The sequence below is a fragment of the Dysidea avara genome, chromosome 11 (assembly GCF_963678975.1).
Source record: "Dysidea avara chromosome 11, odDysAvar1.4, whole genome shotgun sequence".
In the NCBI taxonomy this organism is placed as follows: Eukaryota; Metazoa; Porifera; class Demospongiae; order Dictyoceratida; family Dysideidae; genus Dysidea; species Dysidea avara.
In genome coordinates, this window is record NC_089282.1 from 17,918,536 (window position 1) to 17,931,931 (window position 13,396).

Below are 13,396 nucleotides of genomic sequence, written 5' to 3' on the forward strand. Positions count from 1 at the left end.
ATTAAATTTATTCCAGCCAGTAATGGGGACCTGGTGTTAATTGGGGAAACATGCTGTAGATCCCTTCAGGTACCCACATGCACATGACACATGACACATTTGAACCTCTACTAACCCCGCTCTATCTGAAGTGATATCCCTACTAAACTGGTCATCACTAGAACCATACATTGTTCGTCACCTACACAGCAGACTAACTTTGCATTATAATGTTGTAAACAAAGCTATATCCATTGACATGCCACACTACCACCCTCTTACCTCATGTACAAGTTTTGTATATATACCTTGTAGCTAAATCTTGTCTGTATTCTTGATGCCTTTTACAACATATAGATGGATTTTGCTATGCCATTATATGCATACTGTCAGTGTAAATTTGAACCCCATAATTATGACATTTCCTGTACTTTTAAAACAATAATTAAACACAGCTACAAAGATTAAGTTTACATGTTCCAGCCAGTAATGGAGACCTGGTGTTAATTATGTTAACTGGGGAAGCAAATACCAACTGTAGATCCCTTCAGGTATCCATGAACAGCCATCTCCTTAAAAATCTATAAGAATACTAATACTATAGCTGCAGTGTTTATTCAAAGGCAACATGAAGAACACAATGTGTCCACTATGCAAATGTGGCAACTATTTGATGTGTGGTATCTATACCAAGTGAATGCGGTGTATACACTCACTTTGAGGAGGGATTAGTAACCAAGCAAATACAATGTGCAGCCAGGACTTCTTTTATTGTGAAAGCTGATTATAACTGGTGCACGTACCATGACCACCCACACTTATATTAAGAATATATATACCTGTCAAATAGTGTAACATTCAACACAACTACTGCAATGAAACTTGCATGTGTATATTCCTGTTAAAAGTTTCCTGAGAAGTCACTTTCAACACAAATGACATATTTGAAGACATATTGCAATGGCCAGTTTAAACAGCTAGCTGATTAGACAGGCTTCACTGTATTACTGATATACACAGCTATCAGCCTTAATCATAATGGTGCATGGTTTTAGTGATGTAACTGCAAAGAGGATCGATAAAAGAACACCACTCAGCTGGATTAGTCTTGTGGTTCACACCAATTTAGTTTACATAATTCTGTTGCTAGGATACACCAGGAGGGGCTAGTAAACAGGAAGTATTTTACTGCATGGCCATTTCTATAGGCATATCACAATAAGTCTGATGCCATTCTTTCTTCTAATGCAGTATGTGCAGGTTCACCAGTCATAATAATGTTACAAAATGGTAAACAAACTAGTACTAAGTCCAATAAGGGATCATAGAAATAAAAAGTAGTGAAACACAAGGGGGGGTCACCTACACCTAAAGATAACTAGTGGATATTCATAAAATGTTTACTACATAGCACACCAAATAGTGGAATTGTATACATTTTAACATCTAAAATGGACAAAGAACGTTGTATAATCATTGTATATATCTCCCATAGGCACCTGTGAGAAGGCATTAAATTTATCAGTGCAAAATAATTCTATATAAGACAGCTATGTTCCATTGTACATAGTCTATACTTGTATATCAACACATAATTTAGCTACAATATGAGAGCATATACAGTGTTTACTCCAGTATGCCGATCCATGTTATGTTGGAATATTCTTGATCAGCAACGGGTTTCATGTCTCCTCCAATACAGATTATCCTGTTTTCAGCCACAGTCACAACAGCAGCTCGACTTCTCCCTGCTGGAATATTAGCAAAGGGTACCCACAAACAATTTGTTGGATCGAAAGCACAAATTTCATTAATCTTGATACGTTTATCAGATTGATTTCTTCCTCCAACTGTTACAAGGTACTTGTTGTACAGAACAACAGGAGCAGATGCACACCATGGAGTGTCTGGGAAAGATTTCCAATGCAACTGACAAGTTGATAAGGCATTGAGAGGAGCAGTGAATACCACAGGAGAGGAATCGTGACCTTTGCTACCCAACACATACAAGGAATCATTCATAACAACACTACTAATGTACGCTTGTGGTGATGGAAGATTGTTACATGTGTACCAAAATCCAGTAATGGTGTCCATGTACTCAATAGTACTAAGTTTAATCCATCTACCATCCATCTTGGTGCCTCCACCTATCACAATCAACTTCAAGTGATACCCAACGGCAGTTGCGCTGTATCTGGCAGTTGGCATTTCACTGTAATGTTTCCACTGTCCATCATGTAGATATAATACCTGGCCAACAACATGGTTATGCTTTGAGGCACCCCCAGCAATGAACAGTTTATCATCCAAACTAGTCATGGCAAAACTGTCATTTGGAGTGATGATAGGAGGAGTGCTCCACTGGTTGGTTTTTATATTATAGACATCTAATCTATTGGAATAGAATCCCTCTTCACCTTCACGACCTCCCCCGACATAAACTGATCCATGCAACAACACTGCTGTGTGTGAAACACGATATACTGGTAGAGGAGAAGTCTCGTTCCATCTCACTGTCAATCCTTTACCAAAAATATCTACATGTGAATCAGGTGATGGGAGCTATAAAACACAAATGTTACTTGTTCAATGGTGTACAAATGTTTTTTTCAAATTTACAAATATACTTTCAAACAAAATTTATAATATAGGCAGTGGATGCTGAACCGAAAGTCGAAGCCGTACTCGCTATTGAACCGACAGTAAAACTTAGACAAAAAAGGGTCACTAAACAAAAAAACCAAAAAAAAAACCACAATACTCACCTGGGCCTTGAACCCTGGACTACTGGAACTGTAGGCAAATGTACTAACCACTGTACTACCACTGCTAGTTACCCATTACCCCTACTTTTCTATCTTATAAATGTTACTCACGTAGTAGTCTCAGTATATAGTAAGAAGAACATAGAAGAAGAAACCAAAGCTGAACCGGCCCCTAATGCTAATGCTAATTGTTGTGTCCTGTAAAGTCGAATGCTCGGGGCAACTACTAGACGCGTCCCCTAGAGTTGAAGGCTCGGGCAACTACTAGACGTGAAAATAAATACAGCTCAGAAGTGGATCCAGGGTTTGGCAATGGGGGGTGCACCAAGGCAGTAAGAATATAAAGCAAGGGATCTGGGGGTGCAGCGACCCCTAAAGATATTCCAAGATAATAATTTTTGATGTAGAGTGGTTTTATCTAAGCTTTCTAAGTGGACTACATTGATAAAGAGTTGATAAGTGACAGAAATGAGACCATGTGCATATTATTTGCAAAATATATTCTTAGCAGGCTAAGTGTGCCCATGCATGAGATAGTGTTGTAAATGCAAACCTTTTCATATTCAGTAATAAGGATTCTTCATGGTGCTATATGTGATGACTGTTCTATTAGAGTATTTGACTGCTCTCTTGTGTAATGTTTCCCCTGTGCCCCTCTTGGATCCACCACCACCACAGCTAACATAGGGTTAAAACTTTTGCACATCAGATAGTGCACAGTCTCTGTTGTTCTTTTTTTATTATTTAAAATATTTTTTATTATCTCTGTTGTTCTGCCTTCTGTTACCTCTTACTAGCAGGGCTGTAACAACAAAATTAATCAGAAGAGTAGTAACTGGTTGATATAACTAGTACAGTGTGTGAACCACATTTACCATACAATAGGTGGAACTAGGAGACGCTGCTAGGGGGGCAAGAAGCTGTAGGATAAAGTCCACTAATAGGAGAAAAATGGAACTATAGTAAACTAGTTATTTTCATTTACAGTGGCGGATCTAGAAATTTTCAGAGGGGGTTTCAGATTCCACTCAACTTCAGCCTAGCTGTAAGTCGAAGACCAAATAATAAAAATAAAAAAAGGTCACAATCTGCTGTTCAACATCGTAATTGTGATTTCAAAGGCAAAAGTATGAAGTTTCGCCAGTAGAAAGTCCTTCTGTAACACACTGTGTATAACTCGTAGTGATTTTATCACCCACATGACGACTCGTCAATAAATTTGGGACACGCACTATTTTCAGAGGGGGTTTCAGCTGAAACCATTGCAACCCCCCTGTATCCGCCACTGATTTACATAACTTTGTCTGGATGAATGAATGAAGGGCATACACTTTCTAAGACTCTAGGGATATCTTATGAGAAAAAAAAATTAAAATTAGGCCTCCTAGGTTTGAATTTGGGAGCATTTTCAGGGCTATTTCACTACCAAAATGCATGCTTTACAAAGCATATAAATGGTGAAGTGTACTAAACATGAGGTAGTATTGCAATAATTTACAAAAGAATTGTGACTGTTCTATTAGAGAAGTGACTGCTCTATTAGAGTATCTTGATCTTTAGCACAAAAATTCAAACTTATTTGTCTCATTTTCTTCCCAGTGTACGGTTTATAATTGTCAAGTGCATTAATAACTGTTGTCTTCTATTTGCCTGTTGGCTTTCTGTACTCCTGAATACAGTGTGAATGCTGTTTCTGGTGCCAATAGTCCTGTAAGTCCAAGGTGGGAAACAGAGGGGCCAGGGGGGTTGTCAGGTCTGCCTATGTAGCATGCTAAGAATGCTCTAGCTAGAGGAGGGGGGAGTCTGAGGCATAGGAAATTTCTTATTAAAATTAGACTTCTCATTTGAAATGCATCTGGATGCTTTATTTGAACACATAACTGCTTTATTAGAGTTAAAATGAGAGGCTAATCCCCCTATAAAATAAAGCTGGAGTATAGCCCCTCCCCTCCCCTTCCCATGCTTACTGTTTGTTTTTGTAACAAAATTCAAACTTTAAGACATATCACGTAAAAAATGTGCAACTAAATATGCTTGATTCCAGTTTTGCCCCAATTGTTACACTGCTTTGCATACGTACGAAGCTGCATGCAAAACATATCAATCAATCCAGCTACTTTAACTGGTGACTTACAGGTATGTTCTTCTTATAATAATTCCATATGGCCTAAATATTTTGAGGGGCAAACTTTTTGAGGTTGAGCAATGTTACCTAATTTAATTTTTTTTTTGTGGATTTGCAAACAATATTAATCCCTCGAAATATAATTAGTCTATACAGTACCAAGAGTCCATAACAGTGAGTGTTATGGAATACATACTTTAGTAGCTGGTGTAATGGTAGCTTCATTTAGTAACTCCATTGTCTCATCTATCTGCCAAGTTTTGGGTTCCATGACTCTCTTAACATCTGGACACCTTGTGCTCTCTATGTCTTTCATGTTTTTCATCTTTTCTGACACATTTGATATCAGAGGACGTTTGCTGGGATCATTACTAAGACACTCCTCAACCAAGTGTTGTAGGGTTACAGGTGATCCTGCCATCTTATTCAAGTGTTCTTAACGTCGCTCCACTTCTGTCAAACCAATTGGCATTTTAGTTTGAGCATCAATTGCTACAAAGTGTAGTGGCTTAGGCCACTCTTGATTCACCACATGAAGGATCATTCCGCCATAAGAAAAAACATCAAGAGGAGAACCATACTCTGGATTTTCTAGTAATGCTTCAGGTGGCATGAAGTCCACCGTTCCTGGAGCACGAGTTTTCATCTTTCTGCTGTCTGCTTGTATCACTTTGGCTACTCCAAGGTCACTAATTTTTGCCACTAACTGATTAGTTAACAAATGTTATTAGGAGACAAGTCTCGATGGACAATGGGAAGATCATGGCTGTGGAGGTACCAGAGTCCTTTTGACACATCCAGCAAGACTGATAACTTCACGTACAATGGAATATCAGAATACTTCTTCACCAGTGACGACAGATTCTCTTGCATTCTCTCCATTACTAGAGCTGGCAATGGTGATTGACCACCAGGATTATATACCCCCAAAAATTGTACAACGTTTGGATGGCTAAGAGCACTACTTTGAACACATTCAAAAAGAAATGCTCTCTTTGTTGCTTCAATTTCTTCTCTGCTAACTCCTTGTACTAAAATTGGGTGGACTTGTTTGGCTGCGTATGTACTCCCGCAATAGTTCACTTCAAACACCTTCCCATATGCACCGACCCCGATGTCATTGCCATTTTGACTTACTCCAGTGAGATAGAGGCTTCGTAAGTGAATGCTCGAGCTGCCACCATCCATATCGACTAACGTGAGGGGATTTCCCTTGAGTATGATGGTCTGTTATTTTCGATTGTGGGAAAAGTGACGGTGATGAGGGTTCGAGTGTTGTGTCGTGTTCTTCTGACTGCAACTTGTGTTCTTTTTCTGCCACTAGTACTACTACACAGACAATTACCTTCCATCAACCAGTGAGTGCATTAAAAGCTTACAGGTTTCCCTAGACTAGATAGCAACTAACATGAACTAACAAGGCGTTCCACGTTGTTCGCTCGACGTTGCTTGCGATGAAAAATTGGGCGATATGTATGAGGATGTCTGTACATGTAGCTATTTGTTTCTCACACCACAGAGCTGATGATGGTGGAATAAGAAAAGGTCCCAACTTGCTAGTGGAGCACTTCACAAATGAGTCAACTATCAGTTATCATGGGTGGTGGATGGGACATGCTAGATGGAGTGTGGCCAGCTCATGTGATGACCTCCAACATAGTAAATGTCCACATGTGAGCTCCTCATTGTCCAATGTACTGTGCTTAGTGGTTAGTACGAATAATCTTGTCCTCACAGACCCATTTCTCTAGGGTGGTGCTTGGAGATTAAAGATTGTAAGTGCCTCCTCTGTTTTCAGATGGGGCACTATAATATCTAGTCGAAAAGCGCTGCTCCAGGGAAAAGGGTCAATGAGGACAAGACTATATTGCAAACAAATAGAATCATAAATTCTGCATCAGACCATGCCATTTCCTCACCACATCAACATTTCTTGGGTACCATTAGTGACTAAACGCAGCCATTGAGCAGCCTCCTTGTAATTAGCTAGACCAGACTAAGAAAGTGACAGTAAGTTAGCCGAGGTTACCTCCTACCCTGCCTGCCCACATTGCTATATTGAGTACTTGTTGGATGAGATTTAAATTAAGTGAACAAAACCATCATTTACAAACCTGTTATAGGACTTTTGATTGGCTAAAACTCTTACCAGACCTTTAACATTGGGTTGAGGCCTTGACGAACAAAATTTTAAAGATTTTGGGTATGGTAGAACAACAAGGTTACATACAGTGTTGGGCAAGTTACTTCTTAAAAGTAACTAATTACATATTACTTGCAACTGAACTATTTAGTTACAGTTACATATTACCCATAAAATAAAGTAACTACAATAATGTTACATATTATATTACTTTGTGTCCACAGCCTTAAGCTGTCACGTGTGAAACTACCACCTTATCACGTGACATCATTTCGTTGTTGGGCAATGTGCAAATCTTGGTAATAAGTAAGAAGCTGGTGAATAAGCTTCATTCAGTAGGCTTCATTACTTCGTTGTGGCTAGGCGTTACTCGGTGGATTACTAACGAGATTAGTAACTTCGTTACTTATAGACGGGTTGCCTTTTTAAGGCGTGGTCTTTTTCCCGTAAATTTTCCACATACATTCCGAGTTCGCTAAGTCAAAAATGTATTACGGCTATTGGAGAAAATGAACGTTTTGGTTAACTTTAGCAAGCAAGAGTTAGCCAGCCTTCAGAACAGAAAGTATGTTATAGAGAAAAGTTCGAGCTATAACATATCCAGCGTGTAAGGTGATGGCTGAGCGAGAAGATGATTTTCTCTCAATCTCGGATTTTTGGAAAGCGATAAAACTCACTGAAAACATTCTTTGTAAGACTTTGCTACTACTTAGAATGATAGACTGGATGATTTTAACTCACCTTGTACCTTTGAAGAATCAAAAACGTTTGTCAAACTATTTTTAAAAATGGGTTTTTTGTTGACTTCTTGACCAACATTGTAATCATGCGTAAAACGGAAAGTCGCGTTTTCTCGTGTTACACAAGGGACACGCCCTAAATAGGCAACCCGTCTATAGTAATAATATTACGTACTATTAGATTCGTTACAGTAATTATATTACTTAGGTAATGCGTTACATTTGTAAGTAAAGTAACTTGAGTTATATTACCTGTTTTAGAGCGTATTTTGTTATATTACTTAGTTACCACAAAAGTAATAATATTACGTAACACGTAACGCGTTACTCCCAACACTGGTTACATATAAGATAGTGGATTTAGTAAGGTACAAAAATTTTGTCCCTAATACCCTTACTGTGAATGTCCATGCTCTATCATGTAGGCTTATAGTGTGCAGTGTAAAATGGATGGGATAAAGTCACTACATCAGTTCAATGTGGTGAGTAGTAATGTTATAGTGTAGCAAGTAATACACTTGAGTATGTTAGTTGTCTCCAGAAAAGAAAATATCAGGGTTTGTTTTCTCAGCGTTATATTCTGCTCAGAACATGGAGACCACTGCAGAACTTGTTAGTTTGTGTTTTTGTAAATATTGCCTTATATGGAATGTGATAGGTTGAAAGTTTTATTGGAGTTCTGGTTCTTATCAAGTTACAAGGACCAGGTGTGATTCAAAAGAGGTAGTGAATATGTTAGAGTCATTGTATGATATTATTATTTTTGGCGGATAAATATTTGACATATATCTGTTCCAGCTATTGGCAAGAAAAAAATTTTATCACAAAGCAATGGTTTGAGTGAATGAAAAGACTAGCCAAAAAAAAAAATTGTTAATATTTTGCCTGTCAAAAATTTATACTGTGCACAATAATTGTCCAATATTTCTTATCTTTATCACTGGCAGAACTCCATTGTTGGATTATGATGGTGAAGTGACTGAGATTATTGAACTGGTAATGAGTGAATACGTGTAATGTGATGCATTTCTGAACTCAGTTGTGAACAAGTTATAAGAATTTGCTTTGTTTGTTTGTAGGCGGAATATTTCTCTTAAGTATGGTTTCAGTCATAGAATTTTTTGTTGCACCATGTGGAAATCTTATTAATGAGGTGGCCACTAAGTAAGGTTTTCTCTACGATGATGAAGTGCATCAATTTTATATGTCAACTTTACAGCACAAGTGCTGAAGGTCTGTAGGACACCTGGTCCTACAACTTGGTTATGTTATATAACTAGTGATTGTCACATGCTCTACTTTTGCTTACTTGGAGATTGTATTGTGTGGTGTGTTTCCCACAGGATGTTGATGTAGTTGTGATCACTGTGACTGTGTCATTGTGTTGTGTTGGGGTTGAGGGTGTTGTCAAGTTTTGGAGTGTTGAGCTGCGTCCGATCAACTCTGCAGCAACAGGTAGATTGGAGTAGCATTTTTTTATAGTGGACCTTTGGTATTGGACTATGCGTGCCATAGTAAACGCACTATGCAAACACATACAAGTACATCGCGCACACATCTCACACATACACACACGCACGCGCCCGTACACATACACACAATGCACGCAGCAAAGCACACACACACACACCGTGACACACACACGCACGCACTACAGATAGACACATGTACTATACACATACACACACTACACTTACACACACACACACACACATGCACCACATGTATGCACGCACACACCCACAACAAACACACACACATGCACACACTTCACACCCCCACTATACACACACATACACACACACACACACATACACTACCCACACACACCCACTACACATGCACACATGCATGCAAACACAGCAACACACTCTACATCACACATGCTCAACAGCAGTAACTACATTCATTCATTTTACAGGTATAATGCAGCAGAGAGAAGACTATATTATTCATTGTCCCAAATCACTACTACCACCTCATCCACCACAACACACTTATAGTGAAGAAGTTATACTAACACCAACTGGAGAGGTAGTAATAGCATGTGTGACATTAATTATGATTGTGGTATTACTATAGTTACCAACTGTTAGTATGGTCACACTGGTGGTACAGATGACAGTGGACAGGATTGATATGTTATCACTGAATGGAGCAGTCTGGGATGGTGTGTTAACTTTGTAGTGTTTGTACATGTGTTAGTGTACCTTTGATCAGTGGGGGGGTGGAAATGTTTTAGCCGCTACTTGAAAATTTTACCCTAGTTGCATAGTTTTGTGGATACAAATGACAGGGGGTTGCTGGGAATTGTAAGATTAAATTTAGATTGTGCTTTGTGTAAACATTAATTGAGATGATGTACAGTGGAACCTTGTTTATCCGAACCCCTTGAAACCAGGGATGGTCCATAAGTCTGAAAAATCCATATCTTCTGAAACTGTGTGTAAATAACCTTAAAATAGCATAAAGAACATTGTAAAAGTATCAGACATTCTCTGTATTAGTAGACTACCCTAATAGAACAGTCACTACTCTAATAGAGTAGTCATTTCTGTAGTTAGGTTAACTGAGAATCTGGATAAGTGTGGTCCGGATAACTGAGGTTCCACTGTAGAAAAGAATGGTGCTGAGGCTATGATTGTATGAAAATACGTGATCACTGTTCTAATTAATGAGCAGTATAGCAGTTTCACATAGTTATTGACCATCCCTTACACAACTCTACACATGGAGAATAATATGTGAAGCTCCAGAACCATTATCAATTGTTAAGGGATGTGGCATAAAAAATCTCTCTTTTATTGCTTAGCATTATGATGCATATGGATTGTACATACTACAGTATGCCAAAAGGAACAGTCAGAATCTAAAAGTTAAAAACCAAACCTGTAGCCTTAAGTTATGCTTGTTTGATGGTATCAGGCAGTCGGTCGGTTGGTCAGTCAGTCAGTCAATTGAAAACCAAAAAAATGTAACAACTTATTGTAAGCATGGCAGGTTGCACTGAAGACAATTATCGGCTTGACCAATATTGCCAAAGCACCATGAAAATATTATAAAACTGGTTTCTGGTCCAAATATTTTTGTGGGAAGATACAAACCTTCATGACCTCTGATAAGCAAATAAACATGATTACATGTCTTAATATATACAGTGTACATTGTACTCTCATAATTGTTGAAGTTTTCATTGAAATGTACAAAAGATTATCACTAGGTTTTACTAGCACAAATTATGTCATGACCTCATATGATGTGTTGTGACATAACTGCCCATGATATATGACGTAATGCATAAAAATGGCATCCCTATAGTTAGCACATAGGCACACCACAAAAGCATTTTATGACAAGTCACTGGGTTACCTGCACAAACACATACTTCTCAATCACTGCTATTTGTGATGTCACTGTTGGTTAGAGAGAGAGAAAAGTTGATGGCTTGTCTTACTCTACTCTTCATTGTTATCCTTGCTACAGTCAGTAAGGTAACATCACTTTACTGTTCTGATCAACAACTACCAGCTAGTGGTGATGTTGACCTCCAACAAGTCACTACCATACAATACTGCCTGGTTGATGACTGTACCATCATGAAGATCGATACTGGAGAGAAACTGGACATTGTCTACACTACTGATAGTCTCATTGTTACTACCCCAACGGATGGCCACACTTCTAAGGTGACTGCTAGGCTGGAAAATGAGTTGCATTGTGCTTTGCTAAATGCCATGCTTGAATTGCAATATACACTGCTGATGGTAATGGTTGTATACAATCACTGGACTGGACTGGTGGACTCAGTTTTTTTTTGTTTGTTTTTCATTTTAGCACATATTTGGGCAACTGGTCGTAGCTATTGCTACATTGAATGTAAAATATGCAGGTGAATCTGTCTACTTGGCACTGTCTGTTATCTTAGAATTGTGTGCAATTCTCTCTCTCTTGGCATAATCTGTATTGTACGACTACCATTTGTCTTATCATGAAGTACAAACCATACAGTACATGTGTATGTAGTGTTGTAGTATCCATACAAGTTATAGTCATGGAGTCAGCTAAATTAAGTGGCGACAGTTAACTGTCTTGCTATTTATTCAATAGCTGATAAAAAGGTTCTATAGTTTTTGCACGACGGCAATAACTAGTGAAATCACATGCACAAGATTTCAACCAATCAAATTGATCCATTTTGAACTTTAAACTACAATTACCGCATGTGACTTCTGTTTTAGATTTGTTGACATGCAAGAACTATTAGAACCTCTGTACATAGCTGAAGCTGGGCAATGTTGACAAGTCTGGCATGATCACACCTTTCTTTGGTTTGTGTGTGGGTTTCTTTATGTGTGGGGGAGTGGTCTAACTACATGAGACTAACATACTTTCAACCAGTTGCCCAAATATTTGGTTAAAAAAGGGAAAATACCTGAGTCCAGTAGTCCAGTCCACCAGTCCAGTCCACTAGTCCAGTCCAGTGATTGTATACAACCGATGGTAATGTATGTGCTAACATTTGTAGTAAGTAGTTACGTATATACTGCCACACATGTAATCTTCAAGGAGCTCCAGAATCTGTTTGGAAAGCTTTTATTGCTGTACAACATCTTTGCAGTTTGTATATGCACTGCTTACATCTTCACTTACTTCAGGGCACTTCTAACATTCTTCCAACGAGCAATCGACCCGCTGGCTTACTGTTACGTCAGCATACTTGGCTTATTGGTATTGATAGTCAGTCTTTAAGCGCTCGGTACATGTATTCTCCATCACATTGCCACCACTATGCGCCGTAGTTACAAGTTGCGATCACAGATTTCAAAACAGACTTCACGACATCATTTAAGATATTATGTTATTTACACGTTGGGTTCGATGCTATTAGTCTTGTTCCTTTATATTTGCTATGATGTGGCGACCCGCAATTACAAGAGTGCCCTCCAAGCAAATAGTCAATGCACAGTTGCGGAAATACGTTTCTATAACACTTTGGTAATACCATTCACCGTCAATGCCTTCAATAAGACTGCTCAACTTGTGCTGTTCCTCTACTACACATACCAACTAAGCAAGGACATCAGCGATGCTGGAGTGTCAAATGATCAGCAGTCCCATTTACATAAGATTGCATCTGTAATGGGAGCGGTGATCGGCTTGCCCTATATCTTACACGTGTTTAGTACCGTATTCCATCTTGACCCTGTATGGCTTTTTATAGTTGTTGCCGTTGTTTCCTCTTACAACAATGTCTAATTTTGGTCATTCTACTTTGTTCAAAGAAAGTGTGTAACTTGCATGGAGAGTGTCTATCAAAAGACTAATCTGGACAGCTTTTTTGAATGCTGACTTGAAACACTGCACGTGTATCACTATATGTGACCGGATTTGCGAAAAGGTACCTTTTTCACACACAAAATTTGGCCCATTTTTTGAATTTTAAGGCTTCATAACTTTTTGATCATGGCATATAATTGCTTGAAATTTTCAATGAATGTAGCTACAGCATCTGGCTACATTGTGATACTAAGAGCAAGTTAATCAGTATAAGGAGTCAAGTGTTACATCATTTTGTTTGCTGGTATGTCAAATGTGTGGAAAAGGTACCTTTTCGCAAATCCGGTCACTATATAGCTAACTA

The 13,396-nt window shown here is 38.5% G+C and overlaps 3 protein-coding genes across 13 annotated transcripts in view; 1 reads left to right on the top strand and 2 right to left on the bottom strand.

Moving 5' to 3' along the window:
- Window positions 1-1,491: 1,491 nt before the first annotated feature.
- LOC136238299 (kelch domain-containing protein 8A-like) lies at window positions 1,492-5,293 on the bottom strand. The gene is made up of 2 exons (XM_066028709.1): window positions 5,069-5,293; window positions 1,492-2,544 (listed from the first exon to the last, which is right to left on the bottom strand). Exons 1-2 carry the CDS (start codon window positions 5,291-5,293, stop codon window positions 1,606-1,608), a joined length of 1,164 nt encoding a protein of 387 aa, XP_065884781.1. The 3' UTR covers window positions 1,492-1,605.
- A 15-nt stretch (window positions 5,294-5,308) lies between these two features.
- On the bottom strand, window positions 5,309-6,060 carry LOC136237741 (probable serine/threonine-protein kinase kinX). The gene is made up of 2 exons (XM_066027954.1): window positions 5,651-6,060; window positions 5,309-5,561 (listed from the first exon to the last, which is right to left on the bottom strand). The coding sequence occupies exons 1-2, from the start codon at window positions 6,058-6,060 to the stop codon at window positions 5,309-5,311; spliced, it is 663 nt and encodes a 220-aa protein (XP_065884026.1).
- Window positions 6,061-6,102: 42 nt separating this feature from the next.
- The window catches only part of LOC136238298 (xylosyl- and glucuronyltransferase LARGE2s-like), a 79,335-nt gene continuing 72,041 nt past the window's right edge, over window positions 6,103-13,396 (top strand). For all 11 annotated transcript variants that reach the window (XM_066028703.1, XM_066028698.1, XM_066028697.1 and 8 more), the window contains exons 1-9: window positions 6,103-6,230; window positions 6,392-6,545; window positions 8,181-8,237; window positions 8,287-8,367; window positions 8,414-8,478; window positions 8,703-8,751; window positions 9,099-9,210; window positions 9,677-9,789; window positions 9,838-9,925. In XM_066028703.1, the coding sequence (XP_065884775.1) occupies window positions 6,133-6,230; window positions 6,392-6,545; window positions 8,181-8,237; window positions 8,287-8,367; window positions 8,414-8,478; window positions 8,703-8,751; window positions 9,099-9,210; window positions 9,677-9,789; window positions 9,838-9,925 (817 nt within the window). In that variant the 5' untranslated portion in view covers window positions 6,103-6,132. The remainder of the gene's footprint in view (window positions 6,231-6,391; window positions 6,546-8,180; window positions 8,238-8,286; window positions 8,368-8,413; window positions 8,479-8,702; window positions 8,752-9,098; window positions 9,211-9,676; window positions 9,790-9,837; window positions 9,926-13,396) is intronic.

Excerpts from the sequence above, each read along its gene's own strand:
- LOC136238299 (XM_066028709.1), bottom strand. The coding sequence starts at position 5,293 with ATGGCAGGATCACCTGTAACCCTACAACACTTGGTTGAGGAGTGTCTT. Across the intron at positions 2,545-5,068 it reads CCATTACACCAGCTACTAAA|CTCCCATCACCTGATTCACA; the intron begins GTATGTATTCCA and ends TGTGTTTTATAG.
- LOC136237741 (XM_066027954.1), bottom strand. The coding sequence starts at position 6,060 with ATGGATGGTGGCAGCTCGAGCATTCACTTACGAAGCCTCTATCTCACT. Across the intron at positions 5,562-5,650 it reads GATGTGTCAAAAGGACTCTG|TGACCTTGGAGTAGCCAAAG; the intron begins GTACCTCCACAG and ends GGCAAAAATTAG.